We start from the raw sequence: 25,192 nt of genomic DNA, 5'->3' as shown, positions 1-25,192 counted from the left end.
ATATGTCTAATACATTGTCATTTCAACATCTCTAATGTAAAAAAAATGGGGGGAACCATTGATATTTGAGATTATTTCTCTTCAAAGTCCGATGTGTATTTACAACGGCAGGACGTTTCCTTCCATTTGAATGCTAGATTTTCATCCAAAATCCTTGATCTGTGTTTAGATGTTATAAAATCTTCATTTGAAAGAGCAGATTGTTCTACTCCAGGTTGTTCCAAACACACTTAAAAGTTTTCCAATAACTAAATTGAGTATTAGTTCTTAAAATTAATTGAAATATAAAATTCACTTTTCCTTAGTCACGCTGGCCACATTTCACAAGCTCATTTTTGGTGGCTGCTGTGTCAGGTGTTGGAACCCCAGAAGCTGCTTTGTTCTGGGGGCCTGGGATCCTCCTACTGGAGCCAGCTTCCCTGTGAAGTCTGTCTTTCTAGAGAGGGAAGACAGCACTGAAAGAATGCTGCCACCCGTCATGTCAGCACTGTTGGGTAGGTGGGCGTGCAGCTGGGAAGTGATGGGCCTGGACTCGGGCGTGAGCCTGTCTGATTCCAGAGGTCATCCCCCTGTTCTCTGCCACATCCATTCGTGGTGTTTTTCACTGGGCCTTGCTATTTGCAAGACACTGTGCTCAGTCCTGGGGGTTTGGGGTTATCCAAAACAGTCACACCCTTGATTTCATGGAGATTGTGGCTAATGGCACAAGCACGTGAACAAATGGGGCACTATGGAAGATGGAAGTGATAATAATCAGAGAACCTGATTTCCACAAGCCTTGGGCAGGGCAGGGGGGATCAGCGGTGACCATTCCCACTGCAGTCTGTTTTTTTGAGACAGAGTTTTGCTCTTGTTGCCCAGGCTGGAGCGCAGTAGCGCAGTCTTGGCTCACTGCAACCTCTGCCTCCTGGGTTCAAGCGATTCTTCTGCCTCAGCCTTCCGAGTAGCTGCGATTACAGGCATGCACCACCCACACCTGGCTAATTTGTATTATTAGTAGAGACAGGGTTTCTCCATGTTGGTCAGGCTGGTCTCGAACTCCCAAGCTCAGGTGATCTGCCCGCCTCGGCCTCCCAAAGTGCTGGGGTTACAGGTGTGAGCCACCGTGCCCAGCCTCCACAGCAATCATTTTTAACCTTGTATGTTACAGTGGAAAATCAGAGTTTGCTTCAAAGGCAGTTCTCACAGGTGGTGCTGGGTAGGACCATTGTTTTGCAAATGTAAGGGTCTGCTCTGTGCCTGGCGTTGTCATAGTTGCGATTTTTTTTTAAGTGTGTTATTAGACTCTAGAGGACTTAAAAATTGATGTAGCAAGGCTTGCTTTCAAGGGGCTCACCCCGTTAGGGGAGTGGGGCTCACAGTGTCTGAGCTGATGTTTACCGGGGAGGCCACGTGGATGGGGTTCGCTGTCAGAGACTGGGAGTCTCTGGCCTTCTCTAGCTCTCACACTCAGGGTGCTGGGCCTGGTGACCTCCTGGGGCCTTTTCCCATCACTATGAATTAGAAGAGAGGGGTGGGGGGAGTTGTCCCTGGAGCATTTGATGGTTCTTGTTTGTCTGTTTTTAAGCACTAAAACCCTTAAAAGTGTTTTTCATGTAATGCTAAAAGTAGTGCTTCCTTTTAATCTGTGTTGGCTGGTCCAGTTGCCACTCTAAATTCAGAAGAGGAGAGCGACCCTCCAACCTACAAGGATGCCTTCCCTCCACTTCCTGAGAAAGCTGCTTGCCTGGAAAGTGCCCAGGAACCCGCTGGAGCCTGGGGGAACAAGATCCGGCCCATCAAGGCTTCTGTCATCACTCAGGTAGAAACACCATTCTTTCTTTCTTTTAAAAATTTTATCATGTAACATGTCCATGTAAATTATTAATTTTTTTTTTTTTTTTTTGAGACGGAGTCCGTCTCTGTCCCCCGGGCTGGAGTGCAGTTGGCGTGATCTCGGCTCACTGCACGCTGCGCCTCCCGGGTTCACACCATTCTCCTGCCTCAGCCGCCCGAGTAGCTGGGACTGACTACAGGTGCCCGCCACCTCGCCCAGCTAATTTTTGTATTTTTAGTAGAGACGGGGTTTCACCGTGTTAACAAGGATGGTCTCCATCTCCTGACCTCGTGATCCGCCCTCCTCGGCCTCCCAAAGTGCTGGGATTATAGGCATGAGCCACCGCGCCTGGACAGTGTTTTTAATTTTTAAAAATTAATTGCTGTTCTTTCTTAACCTATCCTTCCAAGCATAGAATCTGATGGAAGAGTTTCTGAACATGCAAGATTGAGAATGCTTTGAGTAGCTGAAGGGAGAAGGCCTTCAAGTTAAATCATCCCCCACCCCAGAGATGTTTCTGTCGACCACTTCTCTCATGTCCGTCCTGTATGCCAGCACTCAGCAGGACTGGCATGTGGTCGGTTCGCAGGCAGTGTTTGTCAGATGAATGGGTCCTGTTTTCTGTTCTCTATTCATCATCCCACTTTCTTGAAGAGGTTAACCAGTTTCCTGGTTTTCTTTGGCTTCACTAGCCCTTCTCTCTGCTACCTGAATTTGAGATGTTAGTGAGTTTCAAAACTTTTATATAAACTCATATCATCTGGTCATGGTGGAAAATTACCATCTCTCTGCTAGTGTCTTCCCTGAATTTTAGGCTTGTAAACAGTTGCATCCCAATCCTTCCATTTTCACCTGTCTGCTATCTTGTTAATGGTTTTGTTAAATGTACCGCTGTCTACTTGGTGACTGTGGTCTCGAACCAGGGTAGTTGATCCCTCTTGCCTCCACCTTGTCCCTCCTCAGTTCTTCTCCATAAAGCAACGGGAGGGACCCTGCACCATCAAGCAGAATGCCTGCTGCTGAAAACCCTGTGTTGACTTTTACTACAGGGTGGGATGGGTGATCCTCTTCACTGTGCCCCTCTGGTGTGTTCACCAGGTTCCGCCCCCATCCACTTCCTCCGCTTTCCTGCCTGTACGCCCTTAGTTCCCTCACCTCTTAGCATGGATAGCTGCCTTGTGCTTCAGGAAGGTGTTTCCTGGCCGTCCCCAGGGTCCACCTCCCACTTTCTCTCAAACTCTCTTCCCCCTGTTGATTTCATCACAGCACTTGCTAGCTGCCTCATTCATTTGTGCAGCTGATGTGGTTCTCTCCTCCTTAGGATGTCAGCCTCTTGACCTTGGCGCTTTCTCCTTGTCTTTCAGCTGCTTTATCCCAGGGCTTCGAGCAGTGCCTGTGGGCAGGGTGGGGCTACTTTGTGAGTGGATGGTGATGAACACATGTTCTTTACTCCCTGTCTGTTGGGCTTCTTTTAATCTCTTAACCTTCCCTTTTTTGATCTTTTTTGAGCAGGTGTTCCACGTACCCCTGGAGGAGAGAAAATATAAGGATATGAACCAATTTGGAGAAGGCGAACAAGCAAAAATCTGCCTTGAGATCATGCAGAGAACCGGTGCTCACTTGGAGCTGTCTTTGGCCAAAGACCAAGGCCTCTCCATCATGGTGTCAGGAAAGCTGGATGCTGTCATGAAAGCTCGGAAGGACATTGTTGCTAGACTGCAGACTCAGGTGGGTGGCCCGAGGCCTATTTCTCCCCAGTGACTGTGTACCCGTTCGATCACCCGGCTCCTGATGGAGGCTAGAAGGTCACCGGACCCTTCCTACCAGGGGACGGTTCAGTCTTTCCGAGGTAGGACAGCAGCATTCAGAGTCCCCTGGCATTTTTAGTGGAAAAAACTCACTAAACTAATAATAGAACTGGGACACTTACCATTTTTGCTCTTTGAGTGAATGAACTTGAAAGTAATAATAATTTTTTTTTTTTAAGAGACAGAGTCTCACCTTGTTGTCTGGGCTCTTGTGCAGTGGCTATTCACAAGTGTGGTTATAGTACACTGTGGCCTCAAACTCCTGGGCTCAGGCAATCCACCTGGCCTCCCAGTTAGCTGGGATTACAGGCACACCACCTCATCTGGCCAAACTGAAAGTTAGAAGCTTGTCCCAGAGTTCGAGACACTTAAAAGAAACTGGGCTTGCTGCATGGTGAAGATGGGTGGTTCCTGTTGCTCTGCTAGTGTGTTCATTAACTACACATTTCCAGGCCCCAAACTGAGGAGATTACAAGTTCAAATTCTGTTTTAAGCCAGTTGCCTAGTCTTTGGCAGTCTGATGCCAGTACTTGGACTTTATTTAAGAACATTCGTAATGAGCAAATCTCTGATGCATTTCTCCCTAAGTGGTAGCACTTAAAGACCAAGAAAAATGTAAAGAATCTTATTAAAGTGTTGCATGACTGCTGTTGTACTAGATAGGCTTATTTAGGAATGGGGGTTCTTCCCATCTGCTGCTGAGTCTCCTTGATCTTGTGGGAGCTGGATCTGGAGCACGATGGTTGGACGATGGGGATCTGATGGGAGAGGGCCTGAGGGCTAGGAGTGCAGGGCATAGCCAGGAGGCGAGGCAGAGGAGTGCTGCCTGATGCAGGCCCAGCTGTGCCCCTTAACCACATGGGGGCATCAGGACAGTCCCCAGCCCCAGCTGGCTTCATGGAGTTAAACCGTTAGGTGTTAGGAAGGTGAAAGTGTTGCTTGTAATTGTCCAGCATTGTGGCCAGTGCATAACAGGCTCTGAAAGTTTTCCTGGTGTCTGCTAGTCAGTGGATATTTGAACCTCTGTTTTGTAATCAACACTGTAGGGGAAAGGGCCGCTTCACTGAATATATGGATCAGAATGAAGACATTGACCCCTGACACTCTCCTGCTCCTCGATTATCTTCAAGCAAATCCCAGATACGTTACTGTGCCTTAGTTCAGAGATTCTCGTTTTCATATATACATATATATAGTCATTGTGCTCTTAACTCATGTAATCGTATGGATAGTGGTTTCTTAATATTATACTATGTTTAACCCAGACTGTGTTTGGACTTTCCTCATCATCTCAAAGATGTTTCTTCCAGCTGGTCTGTTCAAGTCAGTGTCCAGACAAGGTCCCAATGTTGCATTTGATTATAGAGTCCCGCCTCTCATTCTTTAACAGTGCTTACTCCCTCCTACCCCCTCTTTTTTTTTTTTTTTGAGACAGGCTCTCACTTTGTTGCCCAGGCTGGAGTGCAGTGGTGCAGACACAGCTCACGGCAGCCTTGACCTCCTGGGCTCAAGTGATCCTCCTGACTCAGCCCTTCAAGTAGTTGAGACTGCAGGCATGCACCATCAGGCCCGGCCTTTTTTTTTTTTTTTTGGCAGATGCTGGTTTTCACCGTGTTGCCCATGCTGGTGTGGAACCCCTAGGCTCAAATGATCCACCCACTTCAGTCTACCAATGTATTGGAATTACAGGCGTGAGCCACCACGCCCAGCCAATCCTCCCTTTTTTTAATGCCATTGATTACTGGGGACCGTAGGTTTTTGGTTCTGCTATTGACTGATTATTTTTGGTGAACTGGTGTTAGATCTCTGGGGGCTTGGTTACTTCCACAGTCAGCTTGTTGGGCAAGCAGACCCTGCAGGTGGTGCTGAGTCTGTGCTGTGATAGCTGCTTGTTCTGCTTTGTGCTGATTTTGAGACTGATCAGTAGGCTCAGGTCTGGGTCTTCCCTTGTCAAGTTCCCTGTCGTGCTTTGTGTAATCATTTTACTATCAATTGGTGATTGCCCAAATTCGTTAAGGGTTGCAAATTATGCTTTTCTAATTCTCTCCCTGCTCATACATTAGTTGATAATTCTTGTAAAGAAGAATTTTTCTTCATCAACAGTTGGGTGGGAAGTACCAGATAAATAATCGATTCTTTGGCGCTCCGGCGACTTCAGTGTTGATCAGTGACTCTTTTTAGTGTCATTATGAACTCAGGCATTGTCCATCATTCTTCATGTTGGAGCTGCTTCATCTTTGGCCAGTGGGTCCCCTCCTTTCAGTTTTGTTCCCTGCAGCTTTCTGTCATGACCCATTAATATCAATACCTTCTGGCCGGGCGCAGGGGCTTACGCCTATAATCCTAGCACTTTGGGAGGCTGAGGCAGGCAGATCACCTCAGGTCAGGAGTTTGAGACCAGCCTGACCAGTATGGCAAAACCCCATCTCTACTAAAAATACAAAAAAATTAGCCAGGCGTGGCGGTGGGTGCCTGTAATCTCAGCTACTCGGGAGGCTGAGGCAGGAGAATCACTTGAACCCAGGAGGCAGAGGTTGCAGTGAGCCGAGATCGTGCCATTGCACTCCAGCCTGTGCAACAGGAGCAAAACTCTGCCTCAAAATAAATAAATAAATAACTTCTTAATTTCTAACACAGAAAGATGCCTCAGGCTAATCTTACGTATTTCCTTCCACAGACCTTGAGTCGGCTATTTCTCTATGAACTCTGAACCTTTTGAGTAGGAAATTGCAGTTGGAGACTCCAGTCTCCATAGGTGCACATCGCAACTAGGTTGTCAGAGCTTCTAGGCTTTTTCAGAAGACAGAGCTAGGAAAATTGTACTTTTAAGAAAGGAAAATCAGGCGGTGGCTCTCATGCCTGTAATCCTAGCACTTTGGGAGGCTGAGGTGAGCAGATTGCACGAGCACAGGAATTTGAGACCAGCCTGGGCAACATGGTCAGACCCCATCTCTAGAAAAAATAGCTGGGCGTGGTGGCGTGCTCACCTGTAATCCCATCTACTTAGAAGTCTGAGGAGAAAGGATTGTTTGAGCCTGGGAGGTGGAGGCTTCTGTGAGCAGTGTTTGCACCACCGCAACCCAGCCTGGGTGACAGAGTGAGAGCCTGTCTCAGAAAAGGAAAATCATAAGTTCAAAATCACTTGAAGTAATTCTTTTTTTCTGAGTTTTTCTGTCATCTTGATATAGTTAGGTACATTTGTTTCCGTTTACTGTCAATTTTTAAAAAGTATTTCAACATTTACATGCTTGCAAAGTCAACATTATATAATAAAGTACTTTCAGAGAAATCTCTCCTGCCTGCTACCTTCACCCTGCTCCCTCCCCACCTTTGCCAGAGGCCATTCCTGGTCCTGGTTTATCCTTTGTTGTTTGTTATTTGAGAGCAGAAGCAAAATACAGCTTGCCATACACCCTGTTCTATGCCTTGCTTTTTTTCTTTTATTATTTTTTGGAGGTGTCTGCATATCAATAAGTAGTGATTTTTCTCATTTCTTTGTTCAGCAGTGTAATATTCTGTGGGCGTACTGTAATTTACCCAGGCTTTCCTACTGATGGGCATTTGGGTAGTTTACAGACTTTAGCTGTTACAAATTATGTTACAGTAGAAATCGTGTGCATATGCTATTTCCTATTTTACCCAGTGTATCTTGGGATAGATTGCTAGAAGTGAGATGGCTGGGTCAGAGGGTGGCTGCATGTGGAATTGGGCCATCTGATGCTAAATTTCCTTCCTTAGGAATTAGTGTTTTGCAGTCTCATCAGCAGTATGCAAGAGCCAGGCTCATCACATTGTTGGGTTTTAGCCAGTGTGAGAGGCAACCAAATATACTTTTAATTTGCATTTTTCTGATGAGCAAGATGGAGCACCTTTTCAATATCCACTTACATTTTTTATTATCTTTTTTTTTTTTTTTTGAGACGGAGTCTTGCTCTATCACCCAGACTGGAGTGCAGTGGCGCAATCTCGGCTCACTGCAAGCTCCGCCTGCCGGGTTCACGCCATTCTCCTGCCTCAGCTTCTCCCAGTAGCTGGGACTACAGCGCCCTCCACCACGCCCGGCTAATTTTTTGTATTTTTAGTGGAGACGGGGTTTCACCGTGGTCTCGATCTCCTGACCTCGTAATCCGCCTGCCTCGGCCTCCCAAAGTGCTGGGATTACAAGCGTGAGCCACCGCGCCTGGCCCACATTTTTTATTATCTTGAGTCATTGTTAGGAAAGTTTTTTCACTATCAGGTCATAAGAAAGTTTATATTTTCTTCTGCTACTTGGTAAATGTGTTCTTACATTTCAGTTTCTGATCTATTTGGAATTTATTGCAAATAGGGTTGAGGCACTGATCGAGTTTCACCTTTTTCCATACGGTTTTTGAGTTATCAGCACTGTTTTTTTTGTTTGTTGTAACACAGGGTCTCAGCCTGCCACATAAGCTGAAGTGCCATGGCGTGATCCCGGTTCACTGGAGCCTCAACCTCCTAGGCTCAGGCCATCCTCCTCTCTCAGCCACCCCAGTAGCTGGGACCACAGGCCAGGCGTCACCATGGCCAACTAATTTTTTTTTTTTTTTTTTGAGACCGAGTCTCGCTCCGTCGCCCAGGCCGGAGTGCAGTGGCACGGTCTCGGCTCACTGCAAGCTCTGCCTCCTAGGTTCATGCCATTCTCCTGCCTCAGCCTCCCGAGTAGCTGGGATTACAGGCACACGCCACCATGCTAATTTTTGTATTTTTGGTGACCTCGTGATCCACCCGCCTTGGCCTCCCAAAGTGCTGGGATTACAGGCGTGAGCCAGGCCAGCTAATTTTTAAAATTTTTGTAGAAGTCAGGTCTCACCATGTTGTCCAGGCTGATCTTGGACTCTTGGGCTCAAACAGTCCTCTCACCGCGGCCTCCCGGAGTGCTGGGATTACAGGCGTGCCATCACCATCTTGAAAAGACATTTTGCTCCAGTGGACTTAAGTGGCTGCTTTTATCATGTCCTAGGTGTTTATATTAACTTAGCTCTGTTTCTGGGTTTTCAGTTCAGACCAGCAGGTCTGTCTTTCCGTATACTGCTGTTGCCTATGTTAACGATAATGGTTTCATGTTTAATGTCTAGGACCACTGTTAACACCTCCACCCTGCACTATTCTTTTTCAGAGTTTTCTTGTTTATTTTTGTTTGTTCTGTGTTACAACCTTTATCATCAACTGTTTGAAATTGTATTAATATTTTAAAGTTAACCGGGATAATTACCATCTACTTAAACCTTCTCTTAGCTATTTTAAGGAGTGTTTTCTAATTTCAAATGCACATACTCCACCTTGTGTTGGGCTTATGTCTTGCTATTTTCTAGTCCTTTTTTCTTTTTTCCTTTTTTCTGTTAGAAACACATATTTTGGCCAGGTGCAGTGGCTCACACCTGCAATCCCAGCACTTTGGGAGGCTGAGGTGGGCGGATCACGAGGTCAGGAGTTGGAGACCATCCTGGCCAACATGGTGAAACCCTGCCTCTACTAAAAATATAAAAATTACCTGGGCATGGTGGTGCACACCTGTAGTCCCAGCTACTCGGGAGGCTGAGGCAGCAGAATCCCTTGAACCCGAGAGGCGGAGGTTACAGTGAGCCAAGATCACGCCACTGCACTCCGGCCTGGCGACAGACTCCGTCTCAAAAAAAAGAAACGCATCTCTTTCATTACATCTTCTAAGTAGTGCTGTTTGTGGAAGTTAATGTTGTTAACTTCTGGATTTCAGTCTTTTCTCCTTGCTATAAATAGAATTTAACCCAGCAGTTTTTTCAGGGTTTCTGGATATGCAGTCATGCTTCTTCCTGTCCAGCTTTTGTGGATGTTAACTCTTGTCTCCCTTTGTGGGTGTATATTCCAGTGGATGTTAAGTAGTGGTGCAGATACACTTGAACTTACCCTAGCCTGGGAGTCAGGGCAGCCTTCCCCAAGTATGTGATGTTTAAGCTCACGCTGTTCTAATGGATGAGTTGGTGCTGGTGGGCAGGAATAAGCAAACATGGTGTTTCTGCCAGAGAGAATGTCTTGGAAAAATATGCTTCTTCAGAACCTACAAATATTCTTGTTTTCTTTGATTCTCTTCTTGCTATAGGCCTCAGCAACTGTTGCCATTCCTAAAGAACACCATCGCTTTGTTATTGGCAAAAATGGAGAGAAACTGCAAGACTTGGAGCTAAAAACTGCAACCAAAATCCAGATCCCACGCCCAGATGACCCCAGCAATCAGATCAAGATCACTGGCACCAAAGAGGGCATCGAGAAAGCTCGCCATGAAGTCTTACTCATCTCTGCCGAGCAGGTGAGGCCTGAGTGCCTCATGCCCCTGCCTACTTGCTTGTGCGGACCTCACTCCCTCATGGGTTGCCATGTCCAGTGTGGACTTAAAGGCATAATGTGGTGGGGGTGGAGGGCTTGACTCCAACTCTAAACAGCCCTGTCTGTCCCCAGTTTGTTTTCAGAGGCCTGTTTTCATCAGATCATGTCTTCCTTTCCAGGACAAACGTGCTGTGGAGAGGCTAGAAGTAGAAAAGGCGTTCCACCCCTTCATCGCCGGGCCGTATAACAGACTGGTTGGCGAGATCATGCAGGAGACAGGCACGCGCATCAACATCCCCCCACCCAGTGTGAACCGGACAGAGATTGTCTTCACTGGAGAGAAGGAGCAGTTGGCTCAGGCTGTGGCTCGCATCAAGAAGATTTATGAGGAGAAGGTACGCGACTTAGAGGAGGCAAATCCCCATGGGCAGGAATGGAAACTAGGATTTGGGTCTGGAGATTCATTTAAGGCCTGCTTCTGCCCCTTATCTTTTTGTCCTTGATGAAGATGCCTATTGCCTCTACACTTGAGTGACCCGGGTGAGACGGGTGCCCGCCCCCGCTTGCTGTTGAGCATCTGCATGGCAGGTGTCCTTGCCGTCCTGGGCCTCTGGCTGTGCTGACAGGCTGCCAGCTGGGCTGCCCCAGGTCAGATGCACATCCCAGACTTGTTCACGTCTTTGATTAAGCTGTTAGCTCATCTTAGTGAACTTTGAGGTCTGAAACGTGTTCCTTAATTGAGGGAAAGGATTGGGTGTTTTGCAGTGTTCAAGGATGAAGTTATCAGCCGGCGGGTGACTAGACCGAGGGGAAAATCCAGTCCTTGAACAGTGAAGTTTCTGGGGATTGGCTAGTCCTGATCACTTGTTGTTCACTTCTTGGGATCAGCATCTATAGTCTGGGCCGCCTTGGCTTGCTTTCTGCAGCAGTGGCCATGCCCACATGCCCGCTTCCCACACCTTTCCCTTTGACTGCCCCTTATGGTGCTCTTATTTAGAAAAAGAAGACTACAACCATCGCAGTGGAAGTGAAGAAATCCCAACACAAGTATGTCATCGGGCCCAAAGGCAATTCATTGCAGGAGATCCTTGAGAGAACTGGAGTTTCCGTTGAGATCCCACCCTCAGACAGCATCTCTGAGACTGTAATACTTCGAGGCGAACCTGAAAAGTTAGGTCAGGCGTTGACTGAAGTCTATGCCAAGGTAACTGCCTCAGAGCATGAAGTGTGTCTCCTTTGAGCGGAGTCCGCGGGGCCTTCATGGATGAGCTCTCGAGTCGTAAATCCTGGGGCCTGGACACAGTGCAGGTGCCCAGGTCTGGGGAGAGCATGCCTCTGAGCCCCAGGTGAGCAGCCTGGCTTTCACTGTGACGTGACCTTGAGCTCTGCAAACCCATAGCTGTTCTCCCGTTTTCTTAGGCCAATAGCTTCACCGTCTCCTCTGTCGCCGCCCCTTCCTGGCTTCACCGTTTCATCATTGGCAAGAAAGGGCAGAACCTGGCCAAAATCACTCAGCAGATGCCAAAGGTAAGGACACGTTTTTCACCTGTTATATTGAATTTGACTTTTCTGTCTTTCTGTTTCTGACATTGCTTTGTTGACCTTTGTACTGTGGATGCCCTTGAAAACTGGTGTATTTTTCTGAATTAACTGGCCTGTTTGCCATGGTCAACTTCCATGTTAGCTAAAGAACAGCAGAATAAATGTCTGTAGATGTCTGTACCATCCTTCTGGCCTTTAACCAGAGAGGATTGTATGTTCTTAGGTTTCATAAGTATCTTAAGAAACATATCATTTAGTAATTATGGTGAAATAACTTCATAATACTTTGGCGAGCCGGGTGCGGTGGCTCACACCTGGAATCCCAGCACTGTAGGAGGCCGGGCGCAGTGGCTCACGAGGTCAGGAGATCGAGACCGGCTGGGCGTGGTGGCTCACACCTGTAATCCCAGCACTTTGGGAGGCTGAGGCGGGTGGATCACGAGGTCAGGAGATCGAGACCATCCTGGCTAACACAGTGAAACCCTGACTCTACTAAAAATACAAAAAAGTAGCCGAGCTTGGTGGTGGGCACCTGTGGTCCCGGCTGCTCCAGAGGCTGAGGCAGGAGAATGGCGTGAACCCGGGAGGCGGAGCTTGCAGTGAGCCGAGATGGCGCCACTGCACTCCAGCCTTGGCAATAGAGCGAGACTCTGTCTCAAAAAAAAAAAAAAAAAAAAATACTTTGAAGAGCAGAACTTGTATACAAATTGTATTAAGTGTGAATTTAAAGCTTTCTCAGTTTACTAAAGGAGACTGTAGCCCCCAAGAAACATGAACAAAAAAACACCAGAGAATCCAACCATCATATTTAATTCCTGTTTTGTTTAAACTTCATTTCCAATTAATGTTACAGTCCTTTTTAAAAATTAAATTTTTTAAATTTTATTTCTTCTTTTTAGTGACAAAGCCTCACTCTGTCACCCAGGCTGGGGTGCAGTGGCACAGTCATAGCTCACTGCAGCCTTGAACTCATGGGTTAAGTGATCTGCTCGTCTCAGCTTCCCAAGTAGCTGGCACTACAGGCGCCCCAGGCTAGTTTTTGTGGAGGCAGGGTCTTGCTATGTTGCCCAGGCTGATCTCAAACTCTTGGGCTCAAGTAGTCCTCCTGCCTCAGCCTCCCAAAATGTTGAGGTTATGGGTGTGAGTCACTTGCCCAGCCCCTTCTACTTTTTATAGCTTCATATAAGGACCAGTCTCCCTTCCTTAACTCCTTACCTGCAGGATAATAAACCAGGAACGCCGGCAGCCTTGTCTATGTCAAGCAAGTTACTTTACCACCTTGGTGCAGCTATATGAGTTTCAAAATTCCATCCGTGCTCTGTCTCATTCTTTATGCAACTAAAGAGGACCAGGCCTTGTAAAAGTTCAGATGATGCAGGAGCATATCGCATGCTTTATGTTAGTGGCTTCTGTGGGGCAAACGGTGTCCTCAGTGAGAGGCAGGATTATTCGGCCACAGTATTTAGTTTCCTGACTATGGCTCCCTAACCCTCCCTTTCAACTTTGCTTGATGGCTGTGGATATGTCCCTCCCTCCCTCACATCTCTGTGAAGCAGTTTGGGATCAGAAGCCGCTCCCAAGAGAGCTCCCACAATTGCACACTGGGAGCCGAGGGGCTGCAGCTGTGCCATTCTGTTGTCGCTGTCTCTTTGGTTTTGGTGTGGTAGGTTCACATCGAGTTCACGGAGGGCGAAGACAGGATCACCCTGGAGGGCCCTACAGAGGATGTCAATGTGGCCCAGGAACAGATAGAAGGCATGGTCAAAGATTTGGTAAGGTGCCCCTTGGAATCTTGTGTGTGCTGGTGACAGGGAGGCTCTGAGTTGGGCATGGGCGGTCATCTCTCGGTGACATCCCACGTGGCTGGGCGCAGACACCCAGGGCATCCTAGCTGGGTGAGTAATCGGTTCTGAAACAACCAGAAGCTGGCCGAAGTCCTGGAATAATCATGGGTGGAGGAAACTTCATCTTGAAGAAGGCATCTTTCAGGGGAGACGCGGGGGTAGTCTCCAGCAATTCCTGACAGCTGAGTGGTCAGAAAAGGCAACCGTGGAGACTGCTGGGTTTTAGTTCAGCTTCATTGGCCAAGTAACTGGGCACATCCATGGACCTCTGTGCTCCTCCTGCAGATTAACCGGATGGACTATGTGGAAATCAACATCGACCACAAGTTCCACAGGCACCTCATTGGGAAGAGCGGCGCCAACAGTGAGTGAGGCTGGCTGTTGCAGTGGGGCCAGTGTGCCCTGAGACCCTTGTGGGGGGTGTCAGCTGTGAGAACTGGGACGTCTGTGCAGACAGTCCAGGCCCTTTGCTGCCTGTCATGGGAGTTACAGACTTTACATCCTCCTGCCTGCTGGAAGAGACCACTTTTCCTTTTCCCCTTGGTGCAGTGGTTGGATTAGAGCTGTTTGGCCAGTGGGTGAATTGTCACTTTTGGAAATCATCTGAGCCCTCCCCAGGTAACCCACAGCGGCCACGTTGAAGGCATGCTCCCGGGCAGCGTCCTCCATATTGCCGTCAGACCTGCCAGGTTAGCCCGTCAGTGTCTGTAGTACTCGTGCCTTCTGAACGTGGAAACTGCTGATCCGGAACTCACTGAAGAGCAAAAATATTCTAGATTTGTGCCCAAGTAAAACAACATGGGGAGGGATACTTTTTTGAGACAGGGTCTCGCTCTGTCACTCAGGCTGGAGTGCAGTGGCGCGATCTCAGCTCACTACAACCTCTGCCTACCGGGCTCAAGCAATTCTCCTGCCTCAGCCTCCTGAGTAGCTGGAACTACAGGCGCATGCCACCACACCCAGCTAATTTTTTGTATTTTTAGAAGAGACGGGGTTTCACCATGTTGGCCAGGCTGGTCTCAAATTCCTGGGCTCAGGTGATCTGTCCGTCTCGGCCTCCCAAGGTGCTGGGATTGAAAGTGTGAGCCACCACACCCAGCAGGGGGATTCTGTTGAAGGGGCAGTGATATGTCAGCCAAGGTCGACGTGCGCCTCACCTGTGCCAGGTTGTAGGTGCAGAACAGTTACAGGACGCTGTTGGAAGTATGTCATGTGGGCCAAGGTTGATGTGTGCCTCACCTGCGCCAGGTTGCAGGTGTAGCACAGTTACAGGACACTGTTAGAAGTGTGCCATGGGCATTCTGCTGCAGGTCCAAGGATGTTTTGTGTCGTTTGTTTGTTTTTTGGGACGGAGTCTCGCTCTGTCACCAGGCTGGAGTGCAGTGGCATGATCTCAGTTCACTGCAACCTCCACCTTCCAGGTTCAAGCAATTCTCCTGCCTCAGCCTCCCAAGTAGCTGGGATTACAGGCATGCGCCACCATGCCCAGCTAATTTTTTTGTATTTTTAGTAGAGACGGAATTTCACCATGTTGCCGAGGCTGGTCTCAAACTGCTGACCTCAGTTGATCTGCCCACCTCAGCCTCCCAAAGTGCTGGGATTACAGGCATGATGAGCCACTGTGCCCAACCAAGCATGTTTTTTTACACCTCTTTCTTTAACTGTATGGCTATACGCACACACTTGCGTGTTCTGAAAACAAGTGCACACGTTGCGTGTGTTACCTTCAGGTGGAAGGTGAGAAGGCAAGCACGTCCTCCATTCCTGGATAGTTCAGTGGATGAAGGAGCCTTTCCCAGGTAGTGGGACACCAACCTACATAACATGACTGATGTCCGTGTATCCGTTTTTGTTGTGAGTAAACATAGCCTTGTCAGCTGTGTTGTGGCCTGTGCAATGGTGAGCTCTCTGGTGTCAGTCTTATGTTTTGTGGGCATTTTACATGACAGTGAGTCTACAGGCACAAGGTGACCTTTTTGCGCACTACTTGAACCATGCACACACCATAAACCTGCTTTTATGGTTTTGTTTTGGTTTTGGTTAACTGTAGTGTTTGTTTAGGCCTGACACAGTGGCTCTTGCCTGTAATCCCAGCATTTTGGGAGACCAAGGCAGGAGGATCACTTGAGCCCAGGAGTTTGAGATGAGCCTGGGCAACATAGCGAGACCCCCATCTCTACAAAAGAGAAAAATTTAGCCAGGCCTGTGGTCCCAGCTACTCAGGAGGCTGAGGCAGGAATATCACTTGAGCCCAGGAAGTCAAGGCTGCCGTGAGCTGTGATCGTATCGTGCCACTGCATTTTAGCCTGGGTGACAGAGCAAGACCCTGTCTCAAAACACGTGTGGAAGTCCAGTAGTGTAATTCTAACATTAATTTCTGGTTTCTGCTCCTGAGAAATTGCAGGATGTAGCTTAGTCAGTCGTGTCTGTTCTGTTTTCTTCTCATGCAGTTCCTAACTCTTGTCTTCTTTCATAATCTAAAAAGCCTGCTGCCCAGCTCCCATGTCCTCTGCTTGTCTTGTCGTGTGTTGCTCCACCTGGAACAGCTGCATGTCCATGTCACCCTCCCTCAGTGCATCACCTCGTTGCTGCCTCTGCATGTGCATGTGTTCGGGATGGATGCACAAAAAGCCCTCCTGGTGGTCCTTCCAGCAAGCTGGGCTTCCCTTTACTGCATAGTGGGCAAGATTCCTGCCTTGTTTCCTGATGATACGGCTTCTCCAGTGTTTGGGGGGCCTGGAACTCTAACTTGGGGGTACTGGGTTCTATCCAGAGAGGTTGACAGCAGGAGGGTTTGCAACAGCACTTGCTAACTTGGGGGTACTGGGTTCCATCCAGAGAGGTTGACAGCAGGAGGGTTTGCAACAGCACTTGTCTTGCAGACACAGTGAAGTGCTCAGTGTGAATCTGAGCCAACGGTAGATGGGGTCTCTGGGCAGCAGCATGGTCCCTGCAGGGCTCTTAGGTGTCAGTGAGTGCTTTTGTGTGGAGTTAATGTGTGTGATTTTTTAAACTTGAGAATAGTAGTTCCCAAACTTACTGCACATTAGAAACACCTGGAATCCTTTAAATATGCTGAAGCCCCAGCCAATACCCCAGACGAGCTAAATCCCAGACTGGGTGGCCCCAACCATCAGTTATTTGACGGTCTCGGGGCATTGCCAGCTTGTGGTCCAGGCTGAAAGCCTGTCCTCCAGCACCCTTGTGATCCAGGTGAAGATCATAACTGGCCCCCATTCTAGACAATGGAGATTTCTGTTTTGGAAGCTAAGCGTTGTTTTTGGTGATGGGAATCACTGATAAGGTTATTTAGCGGTTTAGCCCTGTCCTGCCTAGTTATTAGTCATTGGCAGAATGTTGTTGGTCTGTGTCCTAAATGTGTTTCCTTTTGTGTTCCTAAGTAAACAGAATCAAAGACCAGTACAAGGTGTCCGTGCGCATCCCTCCTGACAGTGAGAAGAGCAATTTGATCCGCATCGAGGGGGACCCACAGGGCGTGCAGCAGGCCAAGCGGGAGCTGCTGGAGCTTGCATCTCGCATGGTAAGTGCCACGGCTGGGGCCTCTAGGAAGGCACTGGCCTTGCGTCTCTTGGCTCCCTCTAAGGAGTAGCATGTTGTGTTGTGCGGCCTTGGAGAATGGAAGTCAACAAATCCCACATTGCACTGGAACCGGATTTGACTCCCTGGGGCCACATTTCCTTTATCCTCCCCAGGTCACCTGCACGTCTTGTTCTCCATGGCTGTGTGCTGTGCTAGAAGGGCACAGAGACTGTGTGGCAGCGTCTTGGCCTTGGCCACACCCTGGGTTCCCAGATGCCTGGGTACCATCTCCAGAGATTATGACAGACATTTCTGGATTCTCAAAGGCATCCCAGGTGGTTCCCATGTAAGGCCAAACTCGAGAATCACTGCAAACCGGAAGTGGGGGCTGTTGCTCTCTACCACCTGGCAGAAGCACTGCACTGCTCTGGGCTCCCCGACGTTTCATACATGCTTATGCCAAGCTGTGAGCACCCTTGCTTCTGTGAGTCAGATACCCACACTTGAAAGTCTCTGGGTATCTTTAAGTATCCAGAGAAATCAAATACTGTGTGAGTGCCTGCAGCAGCACTTTGGCCTGACTGTGTTCCCTGTCATTCGCTTAGGGGACTCTTTGTTCACCTCACCCCAGTACCCACACGAGGAATCTCAAATTGGCAGACCTCTTTTATAGCCCTGAGCTGCATTCCAGGGTGTGATGCAGCGTCCCACTGCTTGTGGCCTTCCCGGAGCTCATTCCCCAGTCTCATATCCCAGGTTCTCCTCTTAGCCTGGCCTCCAGCCCGGGTCCCTTGTCGTGGCTGCTTTATGCCCTTCCTGATTGCTGAGCCCTTATTTCTCTGTCAGCCAATAGCCGTTTGATCCAGAGTCTCTCAGAATTCTTGGAGACGTTTGGTTGGCTGACGGTGCTCTTCCCTGGATTCCACCTCTGCTTATTCTTCTATATTTCTTCTGACATTTTAGTGGGGCCTGTGGAGGAGTTGAGAGCCATGTGGGTTCAGTGCCCTGTGTTGAACGTTCTTAGCCATGTAGAGAAAGTGGTCTGAGCCACCCTGTGTTGACAGAAGGGATCACTCACTGCTATGCAGAATGCCAGGCCTCCAAGTAGAAGAGCTGGGCCTCCCTTGTAGTACCTGTTAAAACAGAAGTGCTCACTGAACTGCTTTGATGATTACTGCTATCATGATAGCACTTTTGGTTGAAGGGTCCTACAGTGAGTTCCTTAATTGGACTTTGTTCAGGAAAGTGACATGCAGCCAATGTTGCGGAGTGTCGCGATGCTTGGCGAGAGCACTCCTCATGCGCTGTGCACACTCTAACGGCTGGTTGCCCCTGGGGTGCTACGAGGTGCCACCTGGAGACCACCTCACCTGCTCCGTGAAGGACTGTGCCCAGGGTTCCCTGGTGTCCCCTTGTGTCAGCGGGGAGTTGCTTGCCGTGCGTGTGATAAATGACATCTACTTTAATTGTATTTTTAGGAAAATGAGCGTACCAAGGATCTAATCATTGAGCAGAGATTTCATCGCACAATCATTGGGCAGAAGGGTGAACGGATCCGTGAAATTCGTGACAAATTCCCAGAGGTAAAGTTTCCCAGAGACATTCCATAACTCTATAGGAGTGATCCAAGTCACACTTCAGGAATATTTGATATTTGGGATATATGTCCTTCCTCATACTTGAACTTAGTCTCCCCATGATTTGTTCTAGGTCATCATCAACTTTCCAGACCCAGCACAAAAAAGTGACATTGTCCAGCTCAGAGGACCTAAGAATGAGGTGGAAAAATGCACAAAATACATGCAGAAGATGGTGGCAGATCTGGTAGGGGTGTTTTACATCCTTTCTTGTACGACAGCACCTGGGGTGGGTGGGGCATGCGTCCTGTCAGAAGTCCTGACCCCCACAGGACCCCTGCTCTGGGGAAAGCATAGGCCCTGGGCTGGCCTTCCATCTCAGGGACTTGGGACAAAGTGGTGACGGCTTCTCACTTAATACCTGGATGTTTAGATTGGCAGTCATTGTTAAGACTGCAGTGTTTGTGGAATTCAGGTGGGGGGATTTGCCTTTTCTCATGCCCAGTTACCTTGTTTCCCTGAGGAGTCTTCAGACACTTAGAGAAATGGTCCCATCCAGTAAGATAAGAGGAGTCATATACTGATTTATTATTTTTCTCAAAAACTGACGTGGGAACAGGTTTAGAAAGTGTAGCGAGTAGTGGATGAGAAGGCCACAGGCGGCCATGTATTTCCGTGGGCTTCACCTTAGCTGATGGCTGCCCTGGGAGAGGCGATGGTGAGGGACTCCAGCACTGTGAGCTGCTGTCACATCACTGCCCTGAGTGCAGAATTGCCCAGAGCATAGGGGTCCGTGCTGTCTCCATGTGTGTTCTGAGCCCTTTCCTCAGCCAGCTCTGATCCTGGCATGGGACATGAACTCTCTCTTAGCCAAAAAGTAGACTTGCATCGATTGACTGTAATTTGCAACGTAAGTTAGTTGTTGGACACATGATCTCACTTATCATGACAAACCTCTGAAGGTTTGTTTGCAAATACCAGTGCTCTGTCGTGTTCATGCTACTTTTAGGGGTAGAAGGGATACTGTATTTTACTCTCTAGCACAGGTGGTGAATCGGGCTGTGTTTTTTGTCTTTAAGGTGGAAAATAGCTATTCAATTTCTGTTCCGATCTTCAAACAGTTTCACAAGAATATCATTGGGAAAGGAGGCGCAAACATTAAAAAGGTGATAGCTTGTCCCCTGCATCTTGCTGCTTCTTGCCTTGTCCTCTGTAGCCCTGCACCATTTTGGTTTTAGACTAGGAGGGACTCTTCCTTACTTCTAGCCCCGTGCTCAACTGTGTCTCAACTCTAGGAGAGCCGTAGTCAGCTTCTCATGGTATCTCTCTCCCTGCAGATTCGTGAAGAAAGCAACACCAAAATCGACCTTCCTGCAGAGAATAGCAATTCAGAGACCATTATCATCACAGGCAAGCGAGCCAACTGCGAAGCTGCCCGGAGCAGGATTCTGTCTATTCAGAAAGACCTGGTAATGGGAGATGTTTTCTGATGGAGATCCTCCCGTAAAATCTCTAACAGCCTCTAAGATTGAGCCTGGGGTTGAATCACGCAGGGTCACTGGGCCAGCGCAGGCTCGGGTGGCAGATGTGGAAGATTGCAGCTTTTAATCCAGGCTACTGATGAGTTGGTCAGCGTGTTCTGCCTTTGTCTGTCATGATGCTTACTTACCTGGACCCTGCAGCAGTAACATTTGATGTGGGCACTTGTCTTATTAGACATTTTCTTTTTGTTACCTGAAAATCTTATCTGGAGGTATTTACGGTATTTTCTTTCCTTTAAAGAAAAGTGACATGCAGTAAATTGTACGTATTTACAGTGTACAATTTAATAGTTTTGACGTGTGTATACATCCATGGAATCATCCCCACCATCACCCCAAAAATGTCCCATGCCGTTTTGTATTACAGTCTCTCTCCATCCCACTTGGCAGCTCCTCAAAACCACACTCTCCCCACCCCCACCTCTCTATCCCCAGGCAACCCCCAATCTGCCTTCAGCCACAGTAGATGCTTTTCGATTGTCTACACTTTTGTGTGAATGGAATCATAACATCTACTCTTTATTGGGCCCATCTGCTTTCACTTTGCAGGATATTTTGACATCTGTGTGTGTTGTCACCTGTATCGTTGCTTTGTTCTTTTTTATTTCAGGATAATATTGCACTGTAGGGATAGATCATCTGTTTCTTTGTGTGTACTTGGTAATTAGTGTCTTTCAAGGGGTTTTCTGTTTTCTCCAAGTTGTCAAATTTATTAACATGAAGTTTTTTAGAATAGTCCTGCATTATCCTTTTGCTATCAATACTGATGTCACCTCTCTTTCATAATATATGTAATCTGTGCCATTATAAAATGATGCCTTTTCCCTGGTAGTATGCTATGTCTATGTTATTGTTTCCCCCTTATATTTAAAATTTTTCTTGGAGATGAGGTCTTGCTGTCGTCCAGGCTGGAGTGCGGTGGCGCAGTCACGGCTCACTACAGCCTTGGCTTCCCAGACTCAAGCAGTCCTCCCACCTTAGCCTTCCAAGTAGCTGGGACCACAGGCGCATGCTACCGCACCGGGCTAATTTTTTTTTTTTTTTTTCAGTTAGTAGAGATGAGGTCTTGGTATGTTGTCGAGGCTAGTCTCAAACTCCTCAAGTGATCCTCTCGCCTTGGCGTTCCAAACTGCTGGGACTACAGGTGTGAGCCACTGCGCCCAGCCTACTTTACATGATACTAAAGTGAGTTTCTTTTTGGCAGCTTGCTTTTTAAATTAAATCTGTCTACTAATCCCAGCACTTTGGGAGGCTCAGGTGGGCGGATCACTTGAGCTCACAAGTTCAAGACCAGCCTGGGCAAAACCCCGTCACTACTAAAACTACAAAAAGAATTAGCCAGTAATGGTGCTGCATGCTTGTAGTCTCAGCTACTCAGGAGGTTAAGGTGAGAGGATGCTTGAGCCTGGGAGGTGGAGGTTGCAGTGAGCTGAGATTGTGCTGCTGCTGCACTACAGCCTGGGCCATAGCACCTGACCTTGTCTCAAAAAAAAAAAGAAAAAAGGTTATGATGTTTGCATTTAATTACATTTGTGATTATATATATGTTATATATCACATATTTATATTTATTACATATATTTAACAAACGTGGTTAAATAACTTACTGTAATTTTTTTTCCTCAATTGTGGTAAAATATACATAGCAGAATTTATCATTTTAATCATTTTTTTTTTTTTTTTTTTTTTGAGACGGAGTCTTGCTCTGTCACCCAGGCTGGAGTGCAGTGGCGCGATCTCAGCTCACTGCAAGCTTGGCCTCTCCGAGTAGCTGGGACTACAGGCGCCCGCCACCACACGCGGCTAATTTTTTGTATTTTTAGTAGAGACGGGGTTTCACCGTGGTCTCGATCTCCTGACCTTGTGATCCGCCTGCCTCGGCCTCCCAAAGTGCTGGGATTACAAGCGTGAGCCACCGCGCCCGGCCCTTAATCATTTTTTAATGGTTAATTCAACTGAGTACATTCACAAGGTTGTGCAACCATCACCCTGTCCATTTTCAGAGCATTTTCCATCATCTTACGCAGAAACTACACCCATTAAACAGTAACTGCCACCATCTTCACATGCTCCGTCACCACAATGCCATGATTTTATATGGTTGGCTTTCAGTCTACCATTTACATTATTAACCTTTAAAAAAAACTCCATTATTTTTTAAAGAAATTTAAATACTATGAAAAGATGTGTGTGTTTATGCACACAGTTGCCATTTCTAGAGCTCTTCATTTCTTGGTATGATCCTTGTCTTCATTTTCCTTCTGTCTGAAGGATACCACTTGACATCTCGTAGTGTGTATCTGCTAATGACTTCTTTCACGTTTTGTATGTCTGAAAGTATTGTTTTCCTTCACTTTCGAAAAACTGTTTCTGCTGCATAAAGGTTTCTAGGTTGGCAGTTTTTTCCTTTCCAGACTTGGCTTCAGTGCCGTCTCCTGTTGTTGCTGATGAGAAAGCTGATGGCGCCCCTGACTTTGTTCCTCTGTCCATGACAAACCTCCCTCCAGCTGCTTTTAGGATTTTACCACCGTCTCTGAGCAAGTTAGGATGTGTCTCTGTAGTTTTCTTCATGTCTCTTAGCTTGGTGTTTATGTGTGTTCAGAATTTCATCAAATGTGGAAAATTTTTGGTCACTAAGAGTATTTTGTTCTGTTAGCCCCTTGCTGTCTCCCCGTCAGGGACTCTGGTGACCAGGGTATTGGTTGTCTTCTCCTTGTGCTCTGTTTGTTTGAGTTGGGGGGAGGAGCGGTATTGGTTTTCTCCATGAGTTTCTTTAAATTCATTAATTCTTTGCAGTGTTCTAATCTGCCTAATTTCATCTAATAGAATTTTCATTTTAGACATTGTTGTTTTCTTCTCTAGAAGTTCAGTCTGAATTAATATCTTCTGTATTTTCAGTTCTTAACATGTTCAGTCTTTCTTTCTGCTTTTGGCCATAGACAATACAGTTAAATGCCTGTTTTTCTGTCCTTGGCTGGCTGATTCTAACACTGTCATTTCTGGGTGGTTTTGTATTTTCTTTTCCTCGTTATGGGTTTTCCCCCTATTCTTTGCATTTCTGGTGTTTCTTAATGAGGGTGTTTTTGTATTCCTCTGAATATTATTTTGTCTTTGTGAAGGTACTCTGAAACATTTTACTCCTTTTAGGACTTGCTTTTAAGGTTTATTAGGGAGGATCAGAGCAGTATTTAGTTCAGGCCCAAATGTTTTCACTGCTGAGATAAGATCCTTCTGAGTACTCCACGTCCCACAAAGTTGAAACTGCTGAGGACGGTTCTGGACCAGGCTCCAGCTGAGCTGCAGACACTGTTTCCTGGTGTCTGAGCTGTAGGTACTATACCAGGCCCCAACTGAGCTGCAGGCACTGTACCAGGCCCCAGCTGAGCTGCAGGCACTGTTTTCTGGTGACTGAGCTGCAGGCACTGTACCAGGCCCCAGCTGAGCTGCAGGCACTGTTTCCTGGTGACTGAGCTGCAGGCACTGTACCAGGCCCCAGCTGAGCTAAAAGCACTGTACCAGGCCCTGACTGAGCTAAAAACACTGTTTCCTGGTGTCTGAGCTGTCAGCCACTCTACCCGGCCCTGACTGACCTAAAGGTACTGTACGAGGCCTAACTGGGCTGCAGGCACTGTCTCCTGTGGTCCTTCTGGGGATTCTTTCCCAGGCCCGAGGTGATTTCCTCATGTGTATCAATATATGAGTGGCTAGTCTGTGGATCTCAGAGGTTCTTGATGCCAATCTCTTTGGGCTCTGACCTCCGGATGGTTCCGTTTCCTCACCTTCCTGTACTGTGGCAGCAACTTGGGGCAGTTGTAGGGCTCACCTTGTTTCCTGTCTCCAGGGTCTTGAAAGTCACCATTAGGCAGTAAGTTCAGTCCAGTCCCTGGTATTGCATCTTGGCTGAAAGCAGAATCTTTGGTTTTAATAGGAAAAGTTTATGTATCCATAGGCATATGGACCCACCTGTGGCAGAGCTGGAGGGTTGACTGAAGAAACAGAGCATTATGTGTGGTCTGAAGTTACCACGCTCCCACCTCCTAACCCAGCATACATTCACGAGGACTCTGGGTCCTGTTGAGTTAAACACCTCCCAATGCGCCTGCTCTGCTGAGCGCACCCTGCTCTCCCCAGGACGTGCACTCTGCCAACACATGATGCAGCGCGTTGCTCCCTCCTCCCCCTGTGCAGATCAAAAATGGCTTGGAGAAGTTTGGCCAGTGCTCGTAAGTGGCAGCACCAGGGTTCTAGGCCTGCGTGTTCATCACCACCAAAGATGATAGTTTATCTTTTCCTCTGCCCTTTTTGCCACAAAAATGTGACTTCCTCCTCCTGCCCTGTGTTTGGTTTCAGGCCAACATAGCCGAGGTGGAGGTCTCCATCCCTGCCAAGCTGCACAACTCCCTCATTGGCACCAAGGGCCGTCTGATCCGCTCCATCATGGAGGAGTGCGGCGGGGTCCACATTCACTTTCCCGTGGAAGGTTCAGGAAGCGACACCGTTGTTATCAGGGGCCCTTCCTCAGATGTGGAGAAGGCCAAGAAGCAGCTCCTGCATCTGGCGGAGGAGAAGGTGAGCATGGGGAGGGAGTGTGACTCTTGGCAGGAAGCCTGGTCCTCAGTACAGTGTTCTCTCTTCTCACTGTGGAAACCCCTGAATTCCCTTCCTTTGTGGCTGGTCAGAAAACAGCTCTGTAATGTACTTTTTATGAGTCTTTGTTTTTGCTGTTACTGGAGGGCCTTTCAGGTCCAAACGCTCACACGTACAATATATAAAAGTTGGTCTTTGGCTTATTAGTTTTGGGGTGCTTTTGTCTTTTAAGTATGATTTACAGTAAAATTGACCGTTCTTCAGGTATAGTTGAGTTTTAATTAACATGAAGTCATGTGACCACAATAATCAAAACTTATTTTCCATCACCCCTAAAGATTGCCCATGGAATTGCTGTTGTCCTTGTGTCAAAACCCATCTGTGGATATGTTTCCGGGCTCTTCTGGTGACACCAGGTTTATGGGAAGTCCAGAAATCAGTAGTGTGAGCCCTCGTAACTTTGGCTGTTCTACATCCCTTGCTGATCAGCCTGTCAATTTGTAGGAAAAAAGCATTTTCACGTTTTCATTGGGATTGTTTAAATCTAAAGATGAGACTGGTAAGGATTGACAGCTCAGCAGTTTTGTTGTTGTTGTTGTTGTTGTTTTCCGAGACG

The 25,192-nt window shown here is 47.6% G+C and overlaps 1 protein-coding gene across 3 annotated transcripts in view; it reads left to right on the top strand.

The window, feature by feature from the left end:
- HDLBP (high density lipoprotein binding protein) overlaps window positions 1-25,192 on the top strand; it is an 89,722-nt gene that overhangs the window by 50,315 nt on the left and 14,215 nt on the right. For all 3 annotated transcript variants that reach the window (XM_030803351.1, XM_030803352.1, XM_003278897.4), the window contains exons 4-17: window positions 1,644-1,801; window positions 3,329-3,544; window positions 9,722-9,928; window positions 10,125-10,340; window positions 10,943-11,149; window positions 11,365-11,472; window positions 13,155-13,259; window positions 13,617-13,695; window positions 16,733-16,872; window positions 18,350-18,454; window positions 18,582-18,695; window positions 19,528-19,614; window positions 19,786-19,917; window positions 24,340-24,558. In XM_030803351.1, coding sequence (XP_030659211.1) covers window positions 1,644-1,801; window positions 3,329-3,544; window positions 9,722-9,928; window positions 10,125-10,340; window positions 10,943-11,149; window positions 11,365-11,472; window positions 13,155-13,259; window positions 13,617-13,695; window positions 16,733-16,872; window positions 18,350-18,454; window positions 18,582-18,695; window positions 19,528-19,614; window positions 19,786-19,917; window positions 24,340-24,558 — 2,093 coding nt within the window. The remainder of the gene's footprint in view (window positions 1-1,643; window positions 1,802-3,328; window positions 3,545-9,721; window positions 9,929-10,124; window positions 10,341-10,942; window positions 11,150-11,364; window positions 11,473-13,154; window positions 13,260-13,616; window positions 13,696-16,732; window positions 16,873-18,349; window positions 18,455-18,581; window positions 18,696-19,527; window positions 19,615-19,785; window positions 19,918-24,339; window positions 24,559-25,192) is intronic.

Source organism: Nomascus leucogenys, chromosome 22a (genome assembly GCF_006542625.1).
Source record: "Nomascus leucogenys isolate Asia chromosome 22a, Asia_NLE_v1, whole genome shotgun sequence".
Lineage (NCBI taxonomy): Eukaryota > Metazoa > Chordata > Mammalia > Primates > Hylobatidae > Nomascus > Nomascus leucogenys.
Note: the sequence above shows the minus strand (reverse complement) of the source record. Positions and strands in the feature narration are given on the sequence as shown.